The sequence below is a fragment of the Apodemus sylvaticus genome, chromosome 10 (assembly GCF_947179515.1).
Source record: "Apodemus sylvaticus chromosome 10, mApoSyl1.1, whole genome shotgun sequence".
NCBI lineage: Eukaryota > Metazoa > Chordata > Mammalia > Rodentia > Muridae > Apodemus > Apodemus sylvaticus.
In genome coordinates, this window is record NC_067481.1 from 108045064 (window position 1) to 108072145 (window position 27082).

General features: G+C 44.8%; 1 protein-coding gene across 4 annotated transcripts in view; it reads left to right on the plus strand.

Annotated features, from left to right (window-relative positions):
* The window catches only part of Mrtfb (myocardin related transcription factor B), a 155888-nt gene that overhangs the window by 118613 nt on the left and 10193 nt on the right, over positions 1-27082 (plus strand). For all 4 annotated transcript variants that reach the window (XM_052194600.1, XM_052194601.1, XM_052194597.1 and 1 more), the window contains 9 exons: positions 1594-1755; positions 3030-3208; positions 14415-14552; positions 18393-18652; positions 20280-20400; positions 20857-21888; positions 23367-23519; positions 25458-25616; positions 26379-26516. In XM_052194600.1, the coding sequence (XP_052050560.1) occupies positions 1594-1755; positions 3030-3208; positions 14415-14552; positions 18393-18652; positions 20280-20400; positions 20857-21888; positions 23367-23519; positions 25458-25616; positions 26379-26516 (2342 nt within the window). The remainder of the gene's footprint in view (positions 1-1593; positions 1756-3029; positions 3209-14414; positions 14553-18392; positions 18653-20279; positions 20401-20856; positions 21889-23366; positions 23520-25457; positions 25617-26378; positions 26517-27082) is intronic.

Consider the following 27082-nt stretch of genomic DNA (forward strand, 5'->3'; position numbering starts at 1 on the left):
CCTATGTGTCCTCCTGGGTCCTGAGCGGGAGATGGGAGATGTGTGCCTTTCTCCACCGTGGCTTGTGCTCTCAGAAGTCCTCTGAACTGAAAACCTTATCAGAGCATTGCAGCTGTCAGGGATTAGTGACTTTAGCAAGCCCTCCACTAACACAGCAAAGAACAACAAGGCATGTTCGTGTGTGTGTGTGTGTGTGTGTGTGTGTGTGTGTGTGTGTGTGTGTGTGTGTGTGTGATGCTGTCTGTCAAGTCAGAAGGCAAGTCTGACTCTAGATGTCATTAATAGAATTAAAATAAAAAGAAATACATCTACTCAAAATTCTTTTTTATGAAAATAAAGAAAGGCCCAAGGGCTGGAGAGGTGGCTCAGCAACTCCACGCACATTGTATTGCTTTTACAGAGGACACTGTTCGGTTGCAATGCCATGTCAGACAGCTGTAACTTTCACTCCAAGGGATCTGCTGCCCTCTTCTAGCCTCCCTGGACACCAGGCACTCGCATGGGGCACATACACACATGCAGGCAAACACTCATACACTTATTATTTTATTATGAGTCTATATTGAAACATGCATTCTTGGATTGAGACCTGAAGCATGAAAACGAATGCATCATCACTAACTTTGGAATTCCCTTAAACCACAGCCTTATTTTGACATTAACCTAATTTAATTGAATTGGGTATTTGGCAGGTTAGAGTCTAAATTATTTTCTGAAGTTCAACAGCAAAAATTGAGCCTTGGCTTCATGACCTGCTGGGCTCTGCTTCCCACTGTGGAAGGTTTTCTTTGCTGCTTTCACTTAGTGTGAAAGGGAGAAGGGAGAGAAACAGAAGGCTCTCCTACTGTGAGCTTCACAGAAGCATTGAAAACATCAGCATGGTTGGCTGATCCTGTTCCCTGTATATAGTGTTCCTATACAGTTCTGTGTGCTTTTCCTCATAAGAGCTCAGAATCAACTCAGAATTCAGAGTGTTAGTTCCCCACTTACTTTTAAAACAGCATAAACATAGCTCAAGACAATGGGATATGTTAGTGATTACCACAAGCTCCAGAACTGACAGGATGAAACAGGAGGTGGGAGAGGTACTGTGGTTTCGTGTCTGCTGTAGCATCTCCATCGTTTTAAGTATATGAGATGACAGTTCTATGCACTGTAATCTCTGCATAAAATGAGGTTTGGGGTCCAAAATAAGCTCATATTTTTAAGGATGATAACTGACCCTAAGATACACACGCATCAATCCAAGAATATGAATCCTAGCTCTTCCCACTGAAGAAAATACACTTCTATCCTAAGATTCATGCCTCTTTTAGGAACTGCCAACAGCCAAATGAGAACCATGCACTTTAAGAGTTCTGGGCCACACTGGCCTTGCTGTGTCTCCCTGATGACTAACAAGTGTTCTCACAAATCTGACCTCCTCCTGTAGGCACATGATGCCAATCCCCACTGCAGCTTCAGTTCATGCTGACTCTACCTTGGCGCTTCTGTCCTGCGTGGACAGGTAGCTGGCCCACTCTGAGACACCACTCTCAGTTCAGTCACTTGGCCTGCTAGGCACCATGGTTAAAGCTCTGCTTCCTCTTCCAGAAACGTTTGCGGAGCCGTCTCTTCAGGCCACGCAGATGAAGCTGAAGAGAGCTCGGTTGGCCGATGATCTGAACGAGAAGATCGCTCAGAGGCCTGGCCCCATGGAGCTGGTGGAGAAGAACATCCTTCCTGTGGATTCGAGTGTCAAGGAGGCGATTATAGGCAAGAAGACCAGTTTCAGTCTTCTGGGAGGAAGGAAAACACAGGGGATTCAGATCTGATTAAGATGCTAACATCAATCAAGGATGTTGTTTTCTCAGTTAGCTAGAAGCTGGTGGTCATCTAGTGGTTCTCGTAGTGATTATAACAGATTAGGTAATGACCTCTGCTACAGTTAGTGTGACGTCCCATTTTATGTCAAGAATGTCTCATGCCATTATCACATTTCTAAGGTAAATTACTGTATTGTACTGTTTCATTTCTACGCTTTCAGATTGGTAGACTTCATTATGTTTATTAGAAAGATAACTAGCTTCACAGGCAAGGCGAGTGAGGTTTCCCTTCAAGGTTTCAGTGCACCCTTGAAGGGAAGCGGCATCTGTCTGTGTGACCGGCCCTTAACACTTGGCTGCTGCTGCTGCTGCTCATCCTATTCTGGGTCCTTGAACAGGCATGTGCATGGGCTGCCCCCAGCACTGAGGCTCGCCCGTGTCACCAGTGCACTGTTTGTTTCTATCATAGTTGTAGCAGGAAAAATGAACCGTGGGACGTCAGTCAGCAGGCATTTAGTTTCTATGCTGAGAACGTAGTTAGCGTGACTCTTGCACCCCTGACAACAGTCAGCTCTGATCCCAAACATCTGGGAAGAGAGCCACCAGCAGTGAGGTGTGAGTGTAGTTAGGTGTGCTGTTCTTTGAAATGGAAACTGATTTTCAGAGCCCAGTAACATGCCCACTTTCTCCTCTGCTTCCTGCATTTTAACATTTGGGTTCCAGGTCAGGGTTTAAAAAAATAAAGTCTGTGCGTCTCTTAAATATTACTCTGTTGAGAGGGGGTTCTTCTCTTTCCATATTTGCCCTGCAGCTTATATTTTGAAAAGGAGGCTCTGTGCCCTTCATCCTGGAGCGCCCCTGCTGTGATGTTCTCCAGTGTCATGAACTCTAGTCCCCTGCAGTCGGGACTAGAGTGCTGTTGCTGCTCTGGCCTCCTGGCTAGCGTATCCCCAGCACCACGCAAACCAACAACAAAGCACTCTCGTCTCCTCTTCCTCCTACAGCAGGTAGCTGGATCGAAAGGTTTGATCTGACTGGAAGAACATCAAACCCAAAGAGTACATGACAGCAGTGTGGCTCCCATTGGGAAGAGCCTCCATTTCTACAGCGGTGTGGCTCCCCTGGGTGGTTTAGAGCACAGCTTTAAACCACCTCCTTAAACTCTCTCTCTTCATGGTCAGCAAGGGTTCTGGAGCCCCTGGGTCACCATGGTTCTCTCTGCAGGCGTGGTGAAGGAGGACTACCCTCATACTCAAGGCGAGTACTCCTTTGATGAAGATAGCAGTGATGCTTTGTCTCCAGACCAGCCAGCAAGCCAGGAGTCTCAGGGCTCAGCCGCATCCCCCAGTGAGCCAAAAGTCAGTGCCTCACCACCTCCTGTGACTGCAAGCACTCCCGCCCAGGTAAGACCTCCCTGACATTCTTACAAAGACTATGGGGTTTGGTTTGGTGGGGGTTTATTTATTTATTTTTGTTGTTGTTGTTTTTGTTTTTTTGGTTTTTTTTTTTTTTTTTTTTTTTTTTTTGAGACAGAGTTTCTCTGTCTAGCCCTGGCTGTCCTGAAACTCACTCTGTAGACCAGGCTGGCCTCAAACTCAGGAATCCGCCTGCCTCTGCCTCCCAGAGTGCTGGGATTACAGGCATGCGCCACCACCACCCGGCTCTTACAAACTATGTAAGACAATATTTTCACTAAAAAAAGAAAAAATAGGAAAGTACTGACACGTCCTACTTGTGAGCCAAACACTATAAAAAATTCATAGCTGGTTCTCACTTAATAGTTCTAATATACATACACACACATTATTCTAATCTTCTTAATTAGGTTCTTAGTGATGCAAAGAGACACCATGATTGCAGCAACTTTTTTTTTTGGGGGGGGGGAGGTTTGGGTTTTTGGTTTTTTGGATTTGGTTTTTCCGAGACAGGTTTTCTCTGTATAACCCTGGCTGTCCTGGAGCTCACTCAGTGTGTAGACCAGGCTGGCCTCGAACTCAGAAATCTGCCTGCCTCTGCCTCCCAGAGTGCTTGGATTACAGGCGCACCACCACCGCCCGGCTACAGCAACTCTTATAAAGGAAAACATTTAATTGGGACTGGCTTACAGTTAGAAGTTCAGTCCATTGTCATCAAGGCAGGAAACATGATGGCATCCAGGCAGGCATGGTGCTGGAGGAGGAGCTGAGAGTTCTACATCTTGATTTGCAGGCAGCAGGAAAACAATGCTACATTTGCTATGGGTGGAACTGAGACTTCAAAGCCCACTCACAGTGACACACCTCCTCCCACAAGGCCACACCTACTAATAGTGCCACTCCCTAGTACCCAAGCATTCAAATCTAAGAGCTTATAGGGGCCATTTTTATTCAAAGCACCACACCTTCTTGGAACATTGACAAATATAATGTAACTAACCTGTTTTCTATCATCTGAACCATTTTTAAGGGGTCAAATATATTCTCACAGTCTTGGAACAACTCTCCATGACCTCTTCACCTAACAACACTAAAGTGCCATAGCCTTTGACACCTTCTCCATGCCTGTCTGTCCAGCTGCCAAGAGGCTGTTCTACTACCTGTCTCTATGACTTTGACTCTTTAGGTAGTGCTTAAAATGGGATCAGATAATGTGTGTCTTTTTGTAATGGTTTATTTCAATTAGCAGAATATCCATAGTTCCAGCCCTGTTGTGGCTGGGCCATGCAGAGAAACCATGTCTTGAAAACACAGATGGTGTTGTAGTAGAGTTGAGCTGCTCCATCGTCCACTTAAGCAGTCCGGGTGGCCGGGCACTGGGACTGGCTCCTGGTCTTCACTTCCATGTCCACAATAAGATACCATTGTCTTCACTCCTACTTGCTCTCTCTCTTTTTTTTTTTTTTTTTTTTTTTTTTGGCACTTACCTGATTATTTCTTTGGCTAAATTGCTGATAATGAAGTGGGCCTCTGTGTAAGGGACAGCCTGAGTGGTCGGGATGTGAACACCTTAGAGACTGAAAATGCATTTTCTTCTGTCATTGTCTTGTGAACATATTCTTGTTAGAAAGTTGTCTTGAAGCATTGTGTCCTCATTACAGTCGTCATTGTAGTACAAAATATATATTCTTCTAGTGTGTTGTCTTCAGTGGGAATAAAGAACTCTTGTACAAAGGTAGGCCACGTAGAGGTGAAGGCAGGCAACTTTGCGGGTGGTAGACAATTTAGTGTATTTATGGAGGGCAGACAACTTAGTACTTATATATGTGGAGGAGCTTAGTCTGTGTGTTATATGCATGTGTGTACCCAAAGGTTTTCAAAAGGGCTGACTTAACTAAGCTCACTAAATGATTGACTGGAAAATCTGTAGACTTTCATATTCTTATATTTATAAGTGGTCCTATCAGAGATGGTATGGGTCCAGGCTCACAAAACAGCAGTGTCTGTGGCCCGCAGTATTTTTGGAATATAGCCTGAGGAGAACTGTGGGTTAAGGAGCAGCATGCGCTGAGGTCTGCGCAGATGGGGAAAGGAAGCCCGCCCTACTGTGCTCTCACATACTTGCTTCACCCTGACTGAGGCTTTAAAAATAGGCCTAAAAAGAATGTCAAGAATGTAAGTAAATAAGCTTTAGAAAAACATTTTACTTAGTCATTTGGGTTCTTTTTTGCTTCTGTCTGAGTAGGTCAGGTTGTGATACAGCTATTCATATGGCTATAATTCTAGCAACTGAATTATCACTTCAGCTCTCTGAAATTTGTTTCTTGAGGCTGTGATGGTTGATCCTTGTTCCAACTTGATGAGAGTTGGAATCAGGTAGGAGATAGAAGCAAGAGGATGTCTACTGAGGGTGTTTCTCAGAGAGGCGACCTCAGGAGAGGTCACCCAGGGTGGTCCTGCTTCATGGGATGTATCCACTGAATAAATCAAGAGAGAGGAGGGAGCAAGCTCAGCCTTTGTCTCTTCTGCTAGCAGGTGTGTGCAGTAGCCTTCCGCTGCCACGCCTTCTTCACCATGATGGACTGTATGTCAAGGCTGTGAGCCAGAGTAACCCGCCCTCCCTTGGAGTTCTAGGTAGGTGCTTGGTCACAGCAACTAGAAATGTATGTGCCACAGAGGCTCTGCAGGCAAAAGAGATTCTGTCTTCTCTGTCACTGACCCTGAGCCAAGCTACCTGATACCTGAGAACAGGAAACCTTAAGTAGGACTGTAAGTAACACTGTCGGGGGTTCTGTTCTGTTTTTATTTTTTAAATTTAAGTTCAGAGGCAAGCCTTGTATCAGTCAAGTCAAGGATTTTTATATCACCTATAATTGGTAACTTTTATTTTGACAATGTTTTTAACTTTATTGTATTTGTCCAGTTTTCTTAATTTATTAGTTCCATTTCTCATGGCTGTGATCAAGTACCTAGCAAGAAGCAACTTAAAGACCTTGCCTTGCCTTGTAGCTTGTGAGGATAAAGTCTATCATGGCACAGCAGGCATGGCAGCAGGAAAAGTGGCTCTTCAGATGGCATCTGCAATCTAGAGGACAGTGACTAGAAAGCGAGTCAGGCTAGAAAACCTTAGTGCCCACCCCAGTAACCTAACCCCCCAGCTTGAGGCTAAGCAATGGAGCCTGTGGAGAGCATCTCACATTCAGGTGACAGTGCTCAATCCACGTATAAAATCTACTGCGGTTTACCTACAGTAATTACTCCTTCATTTCCCTCAAGGGAAAGGGTCTTAACATATTGCTCCTCATCAGATATGGAGTTCTGAGACAATGAGATAGTCATTCATTTTATCATAGAACCACAGAGTATATAAGCCAAACATATAACACACTGATTTAATGAATGAGACACCTTAGAAGATGCTGTGGTCCCCCACAGGCTGCAGCTGGTGGACTTGAGAGGTGAGTGATCCTGAGGCACTGAGTTCCTAAGTCATCAGTCATTCAGAAGCTTATAGCCTAAGGGGCTATGAGGAGGACAGAGAGTGTGGCGCCTCCCAGCCTCTCTTCTTTCACCAGGTACCTCTGCCTTACCATCAGCCTAAGGCACCACAGTCATGGAAAGCACAGATTAACACAAACTAACTAGGTATTTCTCTCAGTTTTAGAACTCATTTTATACCAAAGATCACATACTGCAAATGGAGCACAACTTGTTTTATGCTTAGGTAACTCATGAACATTGGGAAACTGTAGAAAATCAGTTTCTACATGTGGGTTCAAGGGGCTTCCCTAGTCTCTTCCATCTGCAGACTCTTAGGAATTTGTTAAGCCCTTTAATTAATCATCTATTATTTTGAAACACAGTGATGGGCAACTATAAGCCTGGTCTGGTAGGACTTAGGTGAATTCCCAAAGCCTGGTACTTTATGGAAGAACTTTGTTGGCCAGCTGCTCTGGTGAACAGTTGTTCAGAGTCTTTTGCCCTTTCTACTTTCTCTCCTGCTTCCAAGCTACCACAAGGTAGCAAGCTGTCTCCTCCATACACTTCCACCAGGATGGACTTGTACCAGAGTACCAGGATCTGTGAAACTACAAGCTAAATAAACGTTTCCCTTAACTAGGTTGATTATCTCAGGCAACTTGTCATAGTAGAAGCAAGATAATCAATTCAATAATATATGGACAAATAAAAACTATTGCAACCTTGATTTAAAACTATTTTTATGCAGAATTTAAAATTATAAACCTATGGTAATGATGCTATGGTTTACAGCAGTGCATGCTCTTACTAGGAGAGAAGAGAGCTGGGATGGGGTACACTTCTCAAGTATTCGAATACTCAAGAAGCCAAGACAGTAGGATTGATGCCTTCAAGGCTGCTTGGCAGACGTGGGGATGCCTTAAAGCAACATCTCTGTATGTGACTGGAGCTGATGTTATGAATATCTCACAATATTGTGCATGATTTCCGTAGTAACCAAAGGCCATGCATTGAGAAAGTATGTAGAAAGAGAGAAGGGAGTCAGGTTTACAGAAATGTCAGCCGAGCATGGAAAGATACCTTGTGTTCATGGAAGGCTTTTGTTAAGACATCAACATGACCTCACATTCAGTGCAAGCCCTGTCATAAGCTGGTAAGAGGCCCTGAAAACCAAAACCATCATGAACTTAAAAGAATTTTTTTATTTTATTTTATTGTCAGCCTCACCCTTTCTATATTTTTTAACTTGTTATTAATTAAATTCTTTTAACATATGTATATATAATGCATTGGTTTTAAAACTTATTATGAAGCCAGAGAAGTCAAAATAATATGGTACTAACATAAGAACAAGCACACAGCCAAGTGGAATCTATCAGAGCCCACTGAAACAAGAGCCTGGAAAAGAGTCCTCATGTATATGATGATGTACTCCTTGACAAAGACACCAAGATCACCAAGAAATATGGTGCTACTGAAGCAACAGTATATCCATACTTATGAGAATGAATCTGCGTGTGTTTGTTTCCTTACAGTCCAACACAGAATGCATGTAGAGGTCTTCCTGAATGCATCAGGAAGACCTGCGTATGAGCTGTAATACTGGACAGATTTGGGACAGCACAGGAGGGTCGTCTTGACCTTATATTTGCCCTGTTTTGGGTCTTAAACACAAGACTCAGGCAACAAGAGTAAAGGTAGATAATTAGGTCTCATCAAAATTAAAAAGAGTTGAACAAAGGATCTTATCACCAGAATAGAAAGCCAACCCACAAAAAGTAAAATAATAATAAATAAATAAAGCCAACCCACATAATGAGAGAAAGTATTTGAAGAATTATCTCTGATATACATAAAGGACACCTACAAGAAAACACTATTCAAAAACTGGTGCAAGACTTGAGTGACATTCCTCCAAAGAAGTTATATAAACTTGATACAAGCTAAAGTCATCTGAGAAGAGAGACCCTTGATTAAGAAAACACCTCCACAAGACCAAACTATAGAAGCAAGCCAACATAGTATCTTAATTAATGATTGATAGGGAAGGCTTAGCCTTTTGGGTGGGGCCATCCCTGGGCGGGCTCTATAAGAAAGCAGGTTGAAGCAAGCCCATAAACAGCACCTTCCTGGCCTCCACATCAGCTCCTGCCATTCCTGTTCTGACCCCTTTCAGTAATGAACAACAATATGAAAGTGTAGGCCAGAGAAACCCTTTCCTCCCTACAGTGCTTTGGCCTGGTGTTTTGTCACAGCAATAGAAATGCTAAATAAGGTAGAATGCAAGGAGCCAATATAATATAATGACCTTTGGTGTATCCTAATTGTTACATAAACAACGCACACAGCATAAAATAATCATTAAGGAAACAAAGCCACAAAATGCTTATCACATACCCAGAAAACATCAAGTTCTGGCAAGTGTGTAGAGAAATTAAAATTCATGCATATTATTACAATAGCAACATGTAATTACATAGTAACTGTAGAAAATGGTGTTTTTAAAAATACAATTTTAGGGGCTGGAGAGATGGCTCAGCAGTTAAGAGTCAGTGCTCTTAACTGCTGAGCCATCTCCTGAGGTCCTGGGTTTAAATCCCAGCAACCACATGTAAATCTCATTACAACCATCTGTAATGAGATCTGATGCCCTCTTCTGGTGTGTCTGAAGACAGTGACAGCACACTCATATACATAAAATAAATAAAATATTTTTTTAAAAAAAATACACTTTTATGGGGCTGGAGAGATGGCTCAGCAGTTAAAAGCACTGACTGCTTTTCCAGAGGTCCTGAGTTCAATTCCCAGCAACCACATGGGATCTGATGCCCTCTTGTGGTGTGCCTTAAAACAGCTACAGTGTACTCAAATAAAATAAATTAAAAATAAAAAATACAATTGTATGGGCTAGAGAAATGGCTCAATGTTTAAAAGCACTGACTGGTTCTGAGTTCAATTCCCAGAAACTACATGGTGGCTCACAACCATTTGTAATGCTCTTTTCTGGTGTGTCTGAAGACAGCAATGGTGTACTCACATATATAAAATAAATAAATACATCTTTAAATATATATATACAGTTTTACTGGGCCAGTGAGATGGCTCAAGGGGGTAAAGGTATGTGCTGCTAAGTCTGATGATGTGAGTTCAGTCCCTGTAACCTCCATACTGGAGTGAGAAAACTGACCCCCAAATGTCACCTCCATCCTCCACTGACTGCACACCCACACCTTACACAGAGAAACAGTGTTTAACATAGAACTTAACCCATAACCCAGCAGTTCTATTCCTGAGTTGAAAGCAGGAAGTAGGATGTTATGGTACACTACCATCCAGTACTTTGCAAGCTGGCCTGGGCCTTACAGTAAGAACCTCTCTTAAAAACAAACAATCAAAAGTTGAAACTAAGAATTAGAATATATATATTCTCAAGCTGGGCTGTGGTGGCACACACCTTTAATCCCAGCACTTGGGAGGCAGAGGCAGAGTTCAAGGCCAGCCTGGTCTGCAGAGTGAGTTCCAGGACAGCCAGGGATACACAGAGAAACCCTGTCTGGGGGGAAAAGAAAAAGAATTTACAGAATACATGTATATTCATATATTCACAAGGACAGCATCTCGTGGTAAACAGAAAAGAATCCCTAGTGTGTACAGTGTCTGAATGCAGAAAAAAAGCTGCCCTTAGAAAGGGAAGGGTTCTGCACCAACCTCAGCATGAATGAACCTGAACATCATGCTGAAGGAACGAGCCAGTCACAGAGGGACAGACATGAACTGTGTCACTGTGTCACTGAATCCATAGACAGCAAATAGAATAGTTGTTGTGGGAGGAGAATGGGGTTCATAGAAGGGTCGAGGAAACATCAGGGTGCCTCTAAATGTGCTTAGTCTCCCTGAGGTCCGTGTGCAGGTCTACTGGAGAACTGCTCCTCCCGAGCTAGTCACAGGCAGTTATAAGCTACCCAGTCTGCTGGTGCAAACCAAACTCAGATCCGCTGCAAGAACCGTTTGGGCTCTTAACCACTGAACTGTCGCTCCAGCCTCACTTTGTTTATATTTTAACACACATACTTTGTAAAGCAGCACTGTATAAATGTGCCCACACTCACCATGGGTCCATGTATAAGAGAAGCACTGGCCAGGCGGTGGTGGCACACGCCTTTGATCCCAGCACTTGGGAGGCAGAGGCAGGCAGATTTCTGAGTTCAAGGCCAGCCTGGTCTACAGAGTTCCAGGACAGCCAGGGCTACACAGAGAAACCCTGTCTTGAAAAGCCAAAACCAAAATATATCTAAAAGAAGCACTGGCCTAGGGCCCAGCAGAGCTTGTGCTGTCTTCGTGTACTCCTACTGTTCTGCTACTGAGTCTGAAAGTGTAGTGTATGTCAGGCAGGGCTGTTGAGGGTAAAACAAAATAACGTAAACATTCCTGAAACAGGGCAGTAAACACTATTCCTTCTCTCAAAACAAAATCAAGGGCTTAATCTTATAAGTACATACTATAGAAGCAAATGAAAGATTGTATATGACACACTTCACCAAATGAGAATTTTACATGTTGATTTCAACATACAAAGCATGTCTGTGTTTGAATTTAGTTCACTCATTGTTTATTTTATCTGTGTGGGAATTGAAATATATAAACAGTACTCAAAGAACAGTCACAGTTTGAGTTTATTGCATGTTGTGATCTTCAGCAAGATCTCTTCTGTATCCTGAATTAAAAGCACATTTATTAGAGATTGAAAAGCCACAAAATAAGAAAGGAAGAGCTTTCCAAAGAGCACCTGGGACTTCCTGTTCAGAGGGGCCAGGGAGGCAGCAGGACTGCATTATGAGGGACTGAGGAGCTGACTGACTCCAGCTCCCAGCGCTTCTCCACGGCGGCAGAGCTTTCCTGGAGCAATTTCTAGAAGAGAAAAGTTAGTTTTAAGGTTAAGTCTCTTTTTTTGAACTTATTTTCAAATACCCAATATTTAATATTTTTGACATTTTCCTTTGAATAATGTGTTGTATGTACATGTTGGTGTATGTGCACAGGTATGTGGAAGCCAGAGGTTGATGTCAAGTGTTGTATATATTCATGAGTGTTTACACGTGCACATGCACATGTGAATGTGTGAGTGTGTGTCTCTCTCTCTGTGTGTGTGTGTGTGTGTGTGTGTGTGTGTGTGTGTGTGTGTGTGTGTGTAAGCTAGAGATTAACATTAGGGTCTTCAGGGACCCTCCTACCTGCCTTCCCAGCACTGGGATTACAGATACACACTGTCACACCTTGCTTTTTTTTTTTTTCCATGAATTCTCAGGTTCTAAAACTCAGGTCCTCATGCTTATGTGGCAAGAAGCCCACCATCTGAGCCAGTCCTCAGCCCCTTGGGATTTTTTTGATGGTGTTGGAATGAAAGTAAAGGTACTAGCAATCATGACCCTCCGCCCTGCAGTGGGAATAGTCACCCTGTGGGATGGGAAGTCAGGTCTGCAGCTGCTGTTTCTTCTTTAGGAAAATGATTGTGTTATCATTAGAGATTCACAGAATGAATGCGGGTTTTGGTGTCAGTTTAGACATTCACTTAGCATTCTTCCTAAGGTGATGACATACTGCTCAGTTAACTATAGAGCAGACAGTGTCCTTTGTGACCTGCATACTTTTGACCCTTTTAGAACATGGTTACTTCAGAATCCTGGCACCTGGGTTCTTTGGAGAGTTTACCTAACACCTAGACGTGATCTAGGTGCCATTTGGGGACATATTTTGGGTCCTTCTGAAGACAGGCTACAGAACCTGACAGGATGCCTGGGTGACTCTGGATCCCTCCTTTCAACTTGTTTATCTTCTCATTAGGTACAGAGAACAAGCACTGTGTTTCAGTGGAGTTAGTCTTATATTTTTCTGGATAACAGTCACATTGGATAATGAGAAGGCAGCATCTGCTTTAGAGGATAAAAGAGGTGTCTATATATTTATTAAAATATATTATATTTATATTATATTATATATATATAATATATTATATTATATATAAATATATTATTTACGCTCATGACTGTCTGTGTCAGTGTACCAGGCAGAATGTACAAACATAAACGTGTAATTCAAAATTTAAGCATTTGATTCTACTTCATATACCAATTATACAAAAGCCAAAGCGTGTCCTCCCTGTGAGACCACCCAGACAAAACTGTCTAGACTACTTTCTAGACGTAACAGAGGCCATGCCCCATAGGGAAGTTCCGCCTTTGACTTGGCTGCCCACAGGTTGGTCAGAGAGCCAGACATCTTAGTATTGAAGAGCACAGAACAGGTCCCTAGATGCCATGTCTTGATGAAATGAAACTGACCACAGCTATCTTTCCAGAGTCTTAACATTAATAATCACAAACTGAAAAGAATAACAGGAGCTGGCCTTAAGGAGAGAGCTGTAGCCTTGTGCTCACAGAGGCACAGCTGCACTTGAGGGAGACTGCTGAGGAAAAGCCACAACAGTGCCATTCATCAATTAAACAAGTGTTTATTCCTTATTCACGCCAGCTTTCATGCTAATAGTACTCTAGGTTTTCAGGGTGTTTATTTTAAGGAAGAGAAAACCAGTTTGCTATTTTAAATACAAGAGACCTGATTTTGATTGTTGCTATAATGCATTTTAGGATTGTTCAAGGAACTGAAAGGGGAGGGCAAAGGTGTTGTTCCTGAAGTCAAGGTCACAGCACATGGCACTGACACATGATGGTGGCACTGTGGTGACATGCCCCACCCCTGTGGAGTACAGCTCTAGTGAGAAGGGGTAGGTGGGACCATTCAGCTTCTTGCCCTCCGCCTCACCCCAGCTCCGTGCCGCTGCTCACTGGGGAGGGCAGAGCCCCGCATGCATGCATAAGAGAACTCCAGGGTGCAGTGACAGAAAGACACATGCATGTGGCCAGTTAGCATCAGCTCTGAGGAAGAAGTCTGAGGTGTACAGCACACGGAAGGCCCTGGGGGTGACACAGCCTTCACTGGGATGCTGCCAGCTGCAGGGGGACAGAGCATGTCCATTCTCTGACAGGCCAGTCCCTACTGTGAATGAGCTAGGGTTAGCATGACCTGTCTATCAAGAAAACGTTAGAAATATCATGTATTGTTTTGGGTGGTTCTATGATTCTTTAATTTTTTTCCAAAAATAAGGATGGTTCTGACCATATTTTTGAGGGGAAAAAAACTAAAACCAGTACACTATGTCAGTCTAACCTTACTTAGTTTCAGCTATCCATTGCTACAGAAGTACCTGATAAATAACCTGCTTCATCGAGATTAAATCTGTAATTCCTTTGGATCCTAGGCACAGTAGTATGTTTTTCTTTGTTTCATGTTTGTAGACTTATTTTTATTTTTATTTTTGTAAGTTTTTATAATTTTTAATATAGAACTTATTTAAAACAGAATTATATCACTTGCCCCTCCTTTCTTCTTTTGAGCCCCTCCCAGGGCTCCCCCTCCCACGTCCCCCCACTGTCAAATTGAGAGCCTCTTATGCTTTATCATTATTACATATATGTATATGTGTGTGTTGGTATGTACAAGCATAAAGCCAACCTGCTGAGTCCATTGCCGTTGTTTACTGAGTATAGTTTGAAGCTGACTACTTTGTATCGGACAGTCAGGAAGGCGCAGTTGGTAATCCCAGTTCTCTTACAGTCACTGACTCCATGATCTTGTCTTTTTCTGCCTTTCCCAACAGTTTACCTCAGTGTCCCCAGCAGTTCCTGAATTCTTGAAAACCCCTCTAACTGCGGACCAGCCTCCCACAAGGTCTACAGCTCCCGTCCTCCCCACAAGCACTGTGTCCTCAGCGAAGTCTGGCCCAATGCTAGTGAAGGTGGGTACCCAGGACTCCACTCAGTGGCTCTGTCTCAAACCTATGGACACTAATCAGCAACCTGTTTCTTGACCTCCCACCTGCTTTTAACCCAAACCTTGAAAACTAAACTGTAGCGCTTATTAAGCTGAGTCAACACATAACCTGTCGTCATGGTAACAGAAAAAAAAACTGATAAGAGAGCTTGGCTTGTATGCAGTGCTGTGCTGTGAGGCATGCTTCAGGAGTCCTCCCATCAGCAGCCCTGCCCAGCTAAGCACAGTCAGATGACCTGCTTCAGCACAGCACTGGAGGTACAGCCTTACACAGGTGTCTTTTTGTGACAGCCAGCTTTGGGAATAATTTATGCATAAAATGAAGAATCTCTCTGGTATCCAGATGAGAGTGTATGCTGCTCAGAAGCTCTGGAGAGCTTTCTGGGTTAGCCATTTTGGCCAGAAGCACTTGGTATGATCTCAGAGAAGCCCAGTTCATGGAATGATGTCCTCTTTTTTCTGGGGTTTTTCATTACTCCTTATTTATAGGAGTATTCATCTTCATGTGCACATGTGCACCATGTGAATGCCCTTACTTATAGGAATATTCATCTTCATGTGCACATGTGCACCATGTGAATGCCCTTATTTACAGGAGTATTCATCTTCATGTGCACAAGTGCACCATGTGAATGCCCTTATTTACAGGAGTATTCATCTTCATGTGCACATGTGCACCATGTGAATGCCCTTATTTACAGGAGTATTCATCTTCATCTGTACATGTGCACCATGTGAATGCCCTTATTTATAGGAGTATTCATCTTCATGTGCACATGTGCACCATGTGAATGCCCTTACTTATAGGAGTATTCATCTTCATGTGCACATGTGCACCATGTGAATGCCCTTATTTACGGGAGTATTCATCTTCATGTGCACCATGTGAATGCCCTTATTTATAGGAGTATTCATCTTCATGTGTACATGTGCACCATGTGAATGCCCTTATTTACAGGAGTATTCATCTTCATGTGCACATGTGCACCATGTGAATGCCCTTATTTACAGGAGTATTCATCTTCATGTGCACATGTGCACCATGTGAATGCCCTTATGTACAGGAGTATTCATCTTCATGTGCACATGTGCACCATGTGAATGCCCTTATTTACAGGAGTATTCATCTTCATCTGTACATGTGCACCATGTGAATGCCCTTATTTATAGGAGTATTCATCTTCATGTGCACATGTGCACCATGTGAATGCCCTTACTTATAGGAGTATTCATCTTCATGTGCACATGTGCACCATGTGAATGCCCTTATTTACGGGAGTATTCATCTTCATGTGCACCATGTGAATGCCCTTATTTATAGGAGTATTCATCTTCATGTGTACATGTGCACCATGTGAATGCCCTTATTTACAGGAGTATTCATCTTCATGTGCACATGTGCACCATGTGAATGCCCTTATTTACAGGAGTATTCATCTTCATGTGCACATGTGCACCATGTGAATGCCCTTATGTACAGGAGTATTCATCTTCATGTGCACATGTGCACCATTTGAATGCCCTTATTTATAGGAGTATTCATCTTCATGTGTACATGTGCACCATGTGAATGCCCTTATTTACAGGAGTATTCATCTTCATGTGCACATGTGCACCATGTGAATGCCCTTATTTACAGGAGTATTCATCTTCATGTGCACCATGTGAATGCCCTTATTTATAGGAGTATTCATCTTCATGTGCACATGTGCACCATGTGAATGCCCTTATTTACAGGAGTATTCATCTTCATGTGTATATGTGCACCATTTGAATGCCCTTATTTATAGGAGTATTCATCTTCATGTACACCATGTGAATGCCCCAACCCAGGTACTCTGCAAGCAGCCAGTACTTTACAGCTGAGCCCCTCTCCAGCCCACTGTTCTGTTTCATTTTGTTCTTTGTCTTGTGTTTTATAGCTGAGCCCCCTCTCCAGTCCACTGTTCTGTTTCATTTTGTTGTTTTGCTGTTTTTTCTTTTATTGAAAATAGATGTTTTTCAAACGATATATTCCAATCAAAGTTTCCCATTTCCCAACTCCTCAAAGATTTTCCCCCATCTTGCCTCCCTGCACTCTTTCTGTCTCTCATTAGAAAACAAATAGGCATCTAAATAATAATAAGATAAGATAAAACAAAAATAGACCAGAATAGGACAAGCCAAACAAACTTGCTGTGTTTTTTTTATTGTTTTTCTTTTCAGATGAAGTTGTAGTATGAATACCAAAAGGCAGAGAATGGTCTGATGGTTTCGAAACTGGAAAGAACTCAGGAAAAACCTTGTCAATCATAAGACAGGACAAGAGAATCTAAGTTTATTCTTCTACTAGCTTACAAATAAATAAGACTTGGACTGTGGTTACTTTATTTGGCCTTGACAATTACTTGGGGGGGTCACCCCAATCTACTCTTGTAACTGCTGCCCTGGCTCACACCCCGGCAGTGTACCCCAGATACTTGCTATTCTCCCAGCCATGTACTCATTGTCCATCTCCCCTCATGGTGGCTTCCTTGTCCTCTTCTCAAGTCTGCTCCCCCCCCCCAGGTCACTCCAAACCCAAATCCCTTAGTAATTAGCTGTAGCCATGCTTATTTAATCAATGGTTTTAAATCAAAGAACAATGTTTGCACACCAAAAGCTTGTGTAAACTTGAGAAGTCACTGTAGGCATAGGCTTCTGGTATACAATTTAGCCTTACAATACATAGCAACAGACCAAACCTCAGCATTTAGTATTTTGAATTCTTTATTTTCCTTAAAACTACTTATGCAATCTATCTTATTCTTACTAGAAGGAAGCATTTACTTATTTTTCCATAGCCATATTTTGTTTGTTTGTGTTTGGTAGTGGTGGTGGTGGATTTGGTTGGTTGGTTGGTTGGTTAGTTGGTTGGCTGGTTTTGGTATTTGTTTTTTCCAGACAGGGTTTCACTGTATAGCCTGTCCTGGAACTCACTCCGGGACCAGGCTGGCCTTGAACTCACAGAGATCTGACTGCTTCTGCCTCCCAAGTGCTGGCATTAAAGGAATGTGCCCATAGCTATATGTTTTAATGTCATAGCATAATAGTGACATAATCATTTCCTTATTATACATGCAGTACACAGCCTACTTCTCACTAGGAGATACTCTACATGGGCATCTCCGTGTCTCTATGCAGGGAGCCCAGAGTACATGTCTGTCACTATATCGGCAGTGCCAGATCCCCATCCTGGCTGAGCCAAGGGAACGGTGTAGAATGAAGATCTTCAAGTCAAATTAAGTCTGCAGTTGACTTTGTGGTTCTTTATTTTGAGATAGGGTCTTGTGTAACCTACGCTGGTCTCAGACTCTGTAGCCAATGCTGACCTTAAACTCCTGGTCCTCCTGTTCCTACTTCCTGAGTGCTGAATTACAGGCCCAGGTCAGTGGTTCCTGAAATGTATTTTTTGCCAAGGCCACTCAGGACTGTCTAAGGCACTGTGCTGATTTACTTATGAATCACTAAGACACATGCTATCATGTGTGCTTCACTCTCCTTCTCCCTGGACTGACCTGTCTCTCTGTCTCTCTCTCTCTCTCTCTCTCTCTCTCTCTCTCTCTCTCTCTCTCTCTCTCTCTCTCTCCATGAATAGATGGGTTTATTAGCAGTAAGTTTGAAACTCTTGCTTTAAGCAAGGATACCACCGTAATTATATCAGGAACACTGTCAAATATATAAAAGTTCCACCTCACTCTCAATGCTGATCAACAAGCAGATTCAGTCCATATCACTCTGACTTGTCTTAAAATGGTCTCCTTTTTATTATTTCCTCAAAAATTAGCAAAGCCATCCCAAGAATCCAAATGACAAACACCGTAGTAAAAAATGCAAAGATCCGAAACCCCGCGTGAAGAAGCTGAAATACCACCAGTACATTCCACCCAACCAGAAAGGGGAGAGGGCTGAGCCGCAGATGGACTCCAACTATGCCCGCCTGCTCCAGCAGCAGCAGCTCTTCCTACAGCTGCAGATCCTGAGCCAGCAGCAGCAGCAGCAGCAGCAGCACTACAACTACCAGACCATCCTGCCTGCACCCATCAAGTAAGCCTGTGCTCAGGGACTTGTCCTGGCATAGCTTGAACCCCAGCTCTGACAGGACCCCAAGTTACAGAAGGTTGGGAATGTCCAAGTTCTCTGCTCAGGGACCACCCTCACTTGGCTGTGGGCCTGGCTCACTGCACAGTCTGAAATCCCACTGATGTGGTCTGTCATCTAGTCCAACATTCGCCTTCCAGTAGTCCCTGAGCCTTTCCCAGCTCTCCAGGACCCATCAGTATCAATGCTGTGAGAACCTCAGGGTGCCTACCCACCTGCAGGGAAGAAGCAAGGGCAGAAGGGTAGGAAAGGGAAGGGTTTGTGGAAAGTTGCACGTGGAAGGGTCTTCTAAACAGGGAAAGAGGAACAGCATGCAAGGGTGCTGAGATGGCTGTCTGGTGGGGACCATACTCAGTTCCTAAGACACATGAAAGGCAGTTAGTAAGGAGAACTGCTGCAGTAGCCTGTTCCATGTGGCAGACAGTGTAGTCTCTCAGACAGTGGAAGTGGGGAAGACTGAATCATTAAAGACAACAGTTGGATGCTGATAGTGAAGGGGCCTGGAAATGCTCAGGGGCAAAGGGGCCATGTCAAGGTAGTGACAGGATGGGTCAGAGGTGGTATACAGGGGATGATCTGCATGCCCAGGACCAGAAAAGGATGGCATCTGCACAACCTGAAACCTGGCCTCAGGGCCAGAGCAGACAAGTTTGTACCCTCAACTCATTGACTGAAAAATGTTTTAACTAACCCAATATGCTTTTTCTGAATAGAAAACCCCATCTTTCACTTGCCACTTACCCAGCTCTAGAGAGGAGACTAGGAAAAGACAGAAATCTTGTCATTAGAAAAATCCCGAGTGAGCTGTTCAGTAAGACAGGACCCCCACTGACCCTGTAGTTCCAGGCCATCTTGTAGGAAACCCACTAAAAGATGCTGTTATAAAATAGTAGCTCTCCATAGGGAAATGATTATCAGCTTGCTTCTCCTAAGATAAAAATATCATGATGAAGACTAAATCCATTGTGATTTCAACTATACTGTGAAGCACATGCACAAAAATTCAGAGTGGAGATGGGAAGCACAGCACAGCTGCTACTCAAACTGCACTGGGGCTGGGGCTGAGTCAGAGGATACCCAGGAATGTCCCCTGTGGCAGTGATATGGAATGGCAGTAAAACAAAGAGCACGGATTGACTTCTTACAACTCTGAGATGCGAGAGACATAAGACTCATCGTTTCACCCAAAACCTAGGAGAACTTCATTTCTAAGACTAGGGCATTAACTGCATCCCGTCAGGAAGTGATGAAAGGCGCCACTGTGACCATGGCAGCTGCTAGCGGGCAGCATGCACCACAGCTAGCGCGCCCTTGCAGCTTTCCTTGCAAGGCCGCCTGAGCCGATCCCAGTCCTTAGCCCTTTCTGCATAAAGCAGAGAGTGGCCTTCTAAATGTTCTCCACACAGATGGAGCCTCTAGGGATTTGACTGGAGTAGGATGATTTGACATTTCCACAATACTAAGTTTTCCTGTCTATATCCACAGTTGATTCTTCTTGTAGGCTGACAGGTTGCTAATAGACCTAAACCTAGACAGAGCTTGTTGTAAGCTCTGATTTCTTTTTTTCTTGAAGAACTGACAAGAACAACAGCAGTAGCAGCGGCGGCGGCAGCAGTGGCGGCGGCAGCAGTGGCAGCGGCGGCGTGCCAGCGAGGAGGCCAGGACCACTGCCCTCAAGCTTGGACGACTTGAAGGTGAGGACTTCACATCCCGCTCTTCACCTGAGTGCCTTCCTTGCACAGGAGCAGATGGCCAGGTTTGCCTGTCATGTGCCAGCTGTCTATAGATGGACAACTTTGGCAACACACTAGCACCCTTTATGGAAGTGTTTTCTTTTTATTCCCCTAGGTGTTAGATTTCAAATAACTGGTACTAATTCTCATTTTGTGGCCATGAGCACCCTGAGAAGAGACTTCCCTATAGTAATTACTACAATATCACCTGTTTTCTAGTTCCTGCTCATAGGCCTCTATGCCTCCTCTGTAGACTTAAGTGGTCACAGTGTGTACAAATGGAGAAAGTCTGTTTATATGTCAGGTCCAGATATCTACGGGAGTGTCAGCATCCCTCTGTGGGCCACGGAGGTATGTTCTGGTGTTTATGTGTGGGAGACGCATAAAACCAAGCACCTCATCTGCTTTTGCCTCCAGGTGTCAGAGCTGAAGACAGAACTCAAACTGAGGGGTCTGCCAGTGTCAGGAACTAAACCAGACCTCATTGAACGCCTGAAACCCTACCAGGAAGTGACCAGTAGTAACCTTGCCACTGGCAGTATTGTGGCAGTGTCAGCAGCAGCTATTGTCCCCAGTAACCCAGAGGTCACAGTGGCACTTCCAATCACTACACTACATAATACTGTAACTAGCTCTGTGTCCACTTTCAAGGCAGACTTGCCACCTTCTGGATCTAGCAGTGTGCCCCATGTTGAAAATGTCCATTCCCCTCTGCCCATCTCGCCATCACCCTCTGAGCAGTCCAGTCTCAGTACCGATGACACAAACATGACAGACACCTTCACAGAGATCATGACTATGATGTCGCCTTCCCAGTTCTTGTGTTCATCTCCCCTGAGGGTTGCAAGCCATGAGGACAGCCTGAGCCCCACCAGTAGCACCCTGTCAACCCTAGAACTGGATGCTGCCGAGAAGGACCGAAAGCTTCAGGAGAAGGAGAAGCAGATTGAAGAGCTGAAGAGGAAACTGGAACAGGAACAGAAGCTTGTGGAGGTCCTCAAGATGCAGCTTGAGGTGGAAAAACGTGGGCAGCAGCGACCGCCAGACCCTCAGCCCAGTGCCCCCCCACATCCCTTTAATACATCAGATCCGAAACATGGCGGTGTCGGGTCCTCCATCAAGGATGAGGCCTCACCCCCTGACTGCTCCAACCCCCAGCAGCCCATCACAGTGTCTGGCCACTCTGTAAGCCAGCCCATCTCCACAGGCAGCCAGACCCTTGTGGCCAAAAAGGCTGTGGTCGTCAAGCAGGAGGTCCCCATGACCCAAGCAGAGCAACAGAATGTTGTCTCACAGTTCTACCTGAGTTCCCAGGGACAGCCACCTGCCCTTGTTGCTCAGCCTCAGGCCTTACTGACCACACAGACAACTCAGCTGCTGTTGCCGGTGTCCATCCAGGGCTCAAATGTTACGTCAGTGCAACTCCCAGTAGGCAGCCTCCAACTCCAGGTATGAAGTGTGTCTCACAGTGTTGCCTTACAGCGAATACTGCAGCCAGCTCTGAGCTGTTGTGCAGCTACTATGGGCTACAGTTTCAGAAGGCGAGGTGTGGGTGTGGGGGGCAGGGTTGGTCTGGCTAGCACTGTGTTTTACATCATAAAAACTAGCAGGGTGGCCTCATGTTCTATGCCCTGTTGTCTTGGGTGCACATGCAGGGCTATTGAGAGCACAAGCTGCTCTCAAAGCAGACTCAGGTTCGGGTCCTAGCACCAGCATCAGACAGGTCACAAGTATCTGACTTCAGTTCCAGGAGATCCTAGACTGTCTGATTCCCTTGGGGACCTGCACCCATGTGCACATAAACTTACAAAGGCACACAGACATAAAAATACATATTTAAAGATTAATGACATTAGCATAGGCTGTGTGCCTTGAATATGTCACTCTCTGCCCTGGTATTAAGTGGCATTTCATTTCTAGGAGCCTGTGGACAGATAGGACATATAAATCTATGTCTTCTAGCTGGGGATGGTAGCAGGTTCTTGGGAGGTTCCATTTTATATATGAATGTTTCAGTTGAGGAAAACATGGAGTGGGGATTGTTCTGACTGCAGAGACCTGCAGGTTGCCTCTCTTGCTGTATAGCGCACTTCTGGTGGACTTTACCCAGATGTGCTCATAAGGAAAACAAGAAGCCATTTGAGCCAGTGCTTCAGCTTTAATCTGTCCAGTACCTGTGGCAGAAATAAACTCATCCCTTGGTTCAGGAGTCAGTACCCAAACACCCTCAACAAGGGTAAAGCAATGTAATGCCCCTGTTTGGTGTACAGAGAGCATGCAGAGCAGCTCTTAGACATCTGCTATAACATATACTGGGGGGGAGGGGGGCAATGGATCCAAATCTTTTGTTGCCATTGATACAAGAACAAAGCCTGTTTTCTACTGGGCCTGTATACAGCTATATGTCTAGCATCTCTGACTGTTCCTAAACTGTGTGCTACAAGCTTAAAAGCAGTACTGTAGGCTGTCGGGTATCATGGGCTATAGACCTATGCTTAGAGCTGTCCTGTTTCCATCTTCTGACTTCAGAACTTTCAAGTGCAATCTTCGCCACCTTAAGGAACACTGAGGTCCGACAGACAGCTGTCGGCACTCGTCCCTGGTTTAGGATTGTCATTGCACTCACTCGGAAAGCTGACAGAAGTGCCAGTATGTTGTCTGGGTGGGTGCTGTACATAATGAGGTACGGTGCTTCTTAGGAAGCTAGACAATTTTCAGCCCTCAGTTCCCATCTCCAGGGAAGTGGGGAGGGGTGACAGAGAAAGAGAAAAATTACTAAAGATCAGATATATAGAGATGGACCAAAGTATGTGAATATAACCATTATGTCATGTCATGCCATCCCAAAGCAAACAGTTACACTGAATTATAAACTGAATTCCAGATGTGCTTCTTGACACTAAGATTAATTTTTGTTTTCTTCCTAGACCCCAGCTCAAGGAGTCCAGGCTCAGCCTCAGGTAGCTGCTGCCACACAAGTCCCAACTACAGCCCTGCCCTCAACCTTGGCCTCAGCACTGCCTCAGAAGCCGGAAGCCTTCCCGCAGCATATGTTGGGCCAGCCTCAGCCAGTCAGAAAGGTGGGATGCTTACAAAGAGAGACTAATGCTATTCTTATCCGTCACCTCTCCTGTTAGTGAGCATCATCCCAAAAGGCTGTAATCCTCAACCACAGAATTAACCTTGGATCCAAAGCTATTTGAACAGAGATACTTTGTCTAGGGCTGAGGGAATTCTTTAGTGTGAAAGATGGTTAAATAGTCCAAGCCCCTTCCAGGTAAGTTCCCAGAGCATGTTTTTATAATTCTGGTAGGGTAGATTTATTGAATTTTGAGGTATATTTCTTTTCTAATTAAATGTGCTGTTCCATGGGGAAGGGTAGTTGAAGATAAAAAAAGGTACTTCTGGGATTTCTCTCTCCAGTTAGAACTTTATATGTGTTCATCTATAAGAGTCTGTGTCACATCACAGAGGAAGAGCTGGGAGGCCAGGTGTCACACACCTGTGATCCTTTGCTGGGAAGCCTATGGGCAGCCTGGGCTACATAGTCAAACCCTTTCTCAGAAAAAGAGAGAAAAGAGAAAAGGATTTACCCTTAAGGCCTCAAAAACAGATGTTCTTATCGTGGGTCTTAGCCAGGCTCAGAGCTTTGATCTTGAACAGGTAATTAGGCACCGTAGTCTGTAAGCTTAGGCAATCCTGAACCATGGCTGCTGAGACAGCTTGAGGGCGAAACGGAGGGCCCAGTATTGATGTGAGTGAAAAGGGAAAACGGTCGCACATGACCAAGCGGAGAAGCCACAAGTGCCATTTTCGTGTAGTTCTGTAAGGTTAGAGGAGGCTCGGCTTTCTTGGCCTAGGGAAGAGAGGCCGCAGTGATAGACAATATAAACTAGGGTTTCTCACTTCATCTCAGAATCCTGGAAGTAGGAGTCATTATTTCCATAAAGTGATGTTTGCCACATAGAAGGAGACTCACAAACAGTGAGTACATTTGGAGAGAGACTGTGCACTCACATACTTCAGGTTAAGAAATGTTCACACTGGGACTGGGGAAATGCCTAAGTAATCAGGAGCAGTGAGTACTCCAGATTCAATCCCAATATCCACACGGTGATTTATAGCTGTCCCAGGGGATCTGACACCCACTTCTGACCTTCATGGCACCAGGCACACAGTTATACATGCAGCACAAAATACCCATACACATAAAAATTAAATCTAACAAAAAAAAAGACATACCTTTCCTGGTGACATAAGGGAGAAGCTATTTTGTTTGAGGACATTGGTGGTATAAAGTACACTCCTCATTTTGGTGATGAAGCCAAACCCTGTAAGACACAGTACTGCATAATAAACATGGCCCTTAGTTTCTGAAAGTCATCCACACTTGTGCCTGCTCAAGGAGCCCTAAGAAACACTCCAGAGTTCCATGGAAACCGGTTTCTCTTTGGCCTGCTAACACAAAAGGTGGTTCTTTAGAAAGAGTGAGACATGGTTGCTGCCCATGTGACAGGCATGTTGCTGGGAGGGCTTGAGCGGCACCCCTCCCTGGGGTGGCAGCAAAGGAAGTCCAGGAGTAGGATTAATGAACTGGGAAATGCTGAGGAAAAGATCTGTATGGGCCCAAACTACAAAGAGGCTTCACTGAGTACAGAGCCACGGAGGCCAGCAGACAGGGTGAACAGAAGGTTTGAACATGCCGATGTCCACAGATGATGTATGTGGTGGAAGGCAGAGCCCCATATCCAGAAAGAGGACTAGATCACCTCAGTGAGCAAGGGAAACTGCCTGAGCCATCTCCCAATAAGATCCTGCCTCCGTGGCACCCAAACTCCACCGGTGTCTGCAGATCTAGTCCTGTTGGCAGCTGCCTTGTCTCCCACCATCCAAGCTTGCCTTCATGCTCCTGGCAGAGGAGAAAGCTTCCAGTAGAGAGCCTGTGGCCTACAAACCTAGAAGGTGGATTTGTGAGCCTCTGCTCTAAAACATGGGTTTTCTTAAATTCATTGTCACAGGTCTTCACAAACTCTGCACCAACTACAGTTCTTCAGTATCAGAAGCAGCCTGGCCCAACGACCCAGCAGCCCTTTGTCAGTAAGACCTCTAACCCTGTTCTTCAATCTAGAAGTGCCCCACTTGCACCCCTACAAAATGGACCTAGCCTAGCCAGCAAGGTAAGCCATAGTGAAAACACGTGCCCTACAGTCATGCTGGCTGCCCTACAGTCATATCTGCCCTACAGTCATATCTGCCCTACAGTCATATCTGCCCTACAGTCATACTGTCTGCCATATAGTCATGCTGGCTGCCCTACAGTCATGCTGGCTGCCCTACAGTCATGCTGGCTGCCCTACAGTCATCATGTCTACCCTACAGTCATCATGTCTGCCCTACAGTCATGCTGGCTGCCCTACAATCATGCTGGCTGCCCTACAGTCATATCTGCCCTACAGTCATATCTGCCCTACAGTCATATCTGCCCTACAGTCATGCTGGCTGCCCTACAGTCATGCTGGCTGCCCTACAGTCATATCTGCCCTACAGTCATATCTGCCCTACAGTCATATCTGCCCTACAGTCATGCTGGCTGCCCTACAGTCATGCTGGCTGCCCTACAGTCATCATGTCTGCCCTATAGTCATGCTGGCTGCCCTACAGTCATCATGTCTACCCTACAGTCATCATGTCTGCCCTACAGTCATGCTGGCTGCCCTACAATCATGCTGGCTGCCCTACAGTCATGCTGGCACCTGGAATGTGTGGTGACCCATGCTGGTTCTGCAGGATGAACAATGACTTACATTTCTGCTCGGCCACCAGTTGTCAGCTGCCCAGTGCTTGGGATCCTGAGCCACTATGGATAGAACAGCACAGCTCAGTCACTGCAAGTACACATGGCTGGCCCAGAACTAATAAGTATTTCTCCCTTGTTTCAGCCTAGCTCACCACCCCCACCCCAGCAGTTTGTTGTCCAGCACTCTTTGTTTGCAACCCCAGTCACGAAGACAAAAGACCCACCTCGATATGAGGAGGCCATCAAGCAGACACGCAGCACCCAGCCAGCACTCCCCGAGGTGAGTGGTCAGTCCTACGCCGACACACTTCAGGGCCTCCTCAGACTGTGCCAGTCCTCTGTTAAAACACAGAGATGACAGCTCTAGCTGATGGTGGGGCCTCAGGCGAGGTGTGTCTCTCCTTGGAGACCTCCTGGGTCCAGTGAGCAGAGTAACAGTCTCAGCTACAAAAAGCATTCACCTCGATTCACCTAAACTCATCCAAGCCTTGCCTCTCCAAAGCTCCCTTTCACAGCTGAGGACTTCCTTGTGAGAAAGGATCGTAGCCTCCCAGAAGACCTGAGGGATGGACGTGACGGTAGGAAACAGTGGATCCAAGCAAGAACTCACAGCAACTGGCCAGAACTGTGTGCAGCCACATGCCCCATATTCTGTAGAATACCTGTCAGGGACACACGGTGCCTTGCTATATTTGCTGTCTACAGCACGAAGGGTGAAGCAATGCACAGTGATCATCTGCCATAGTTTACAGAATGCAGAGGGAAGGCAGCTTTCCTAAGTGAGTACCCCAAAATCCACAGAGACCTCACCTATGAGGAAAAAGCCAGATCTAAAAAAAAAGTTTA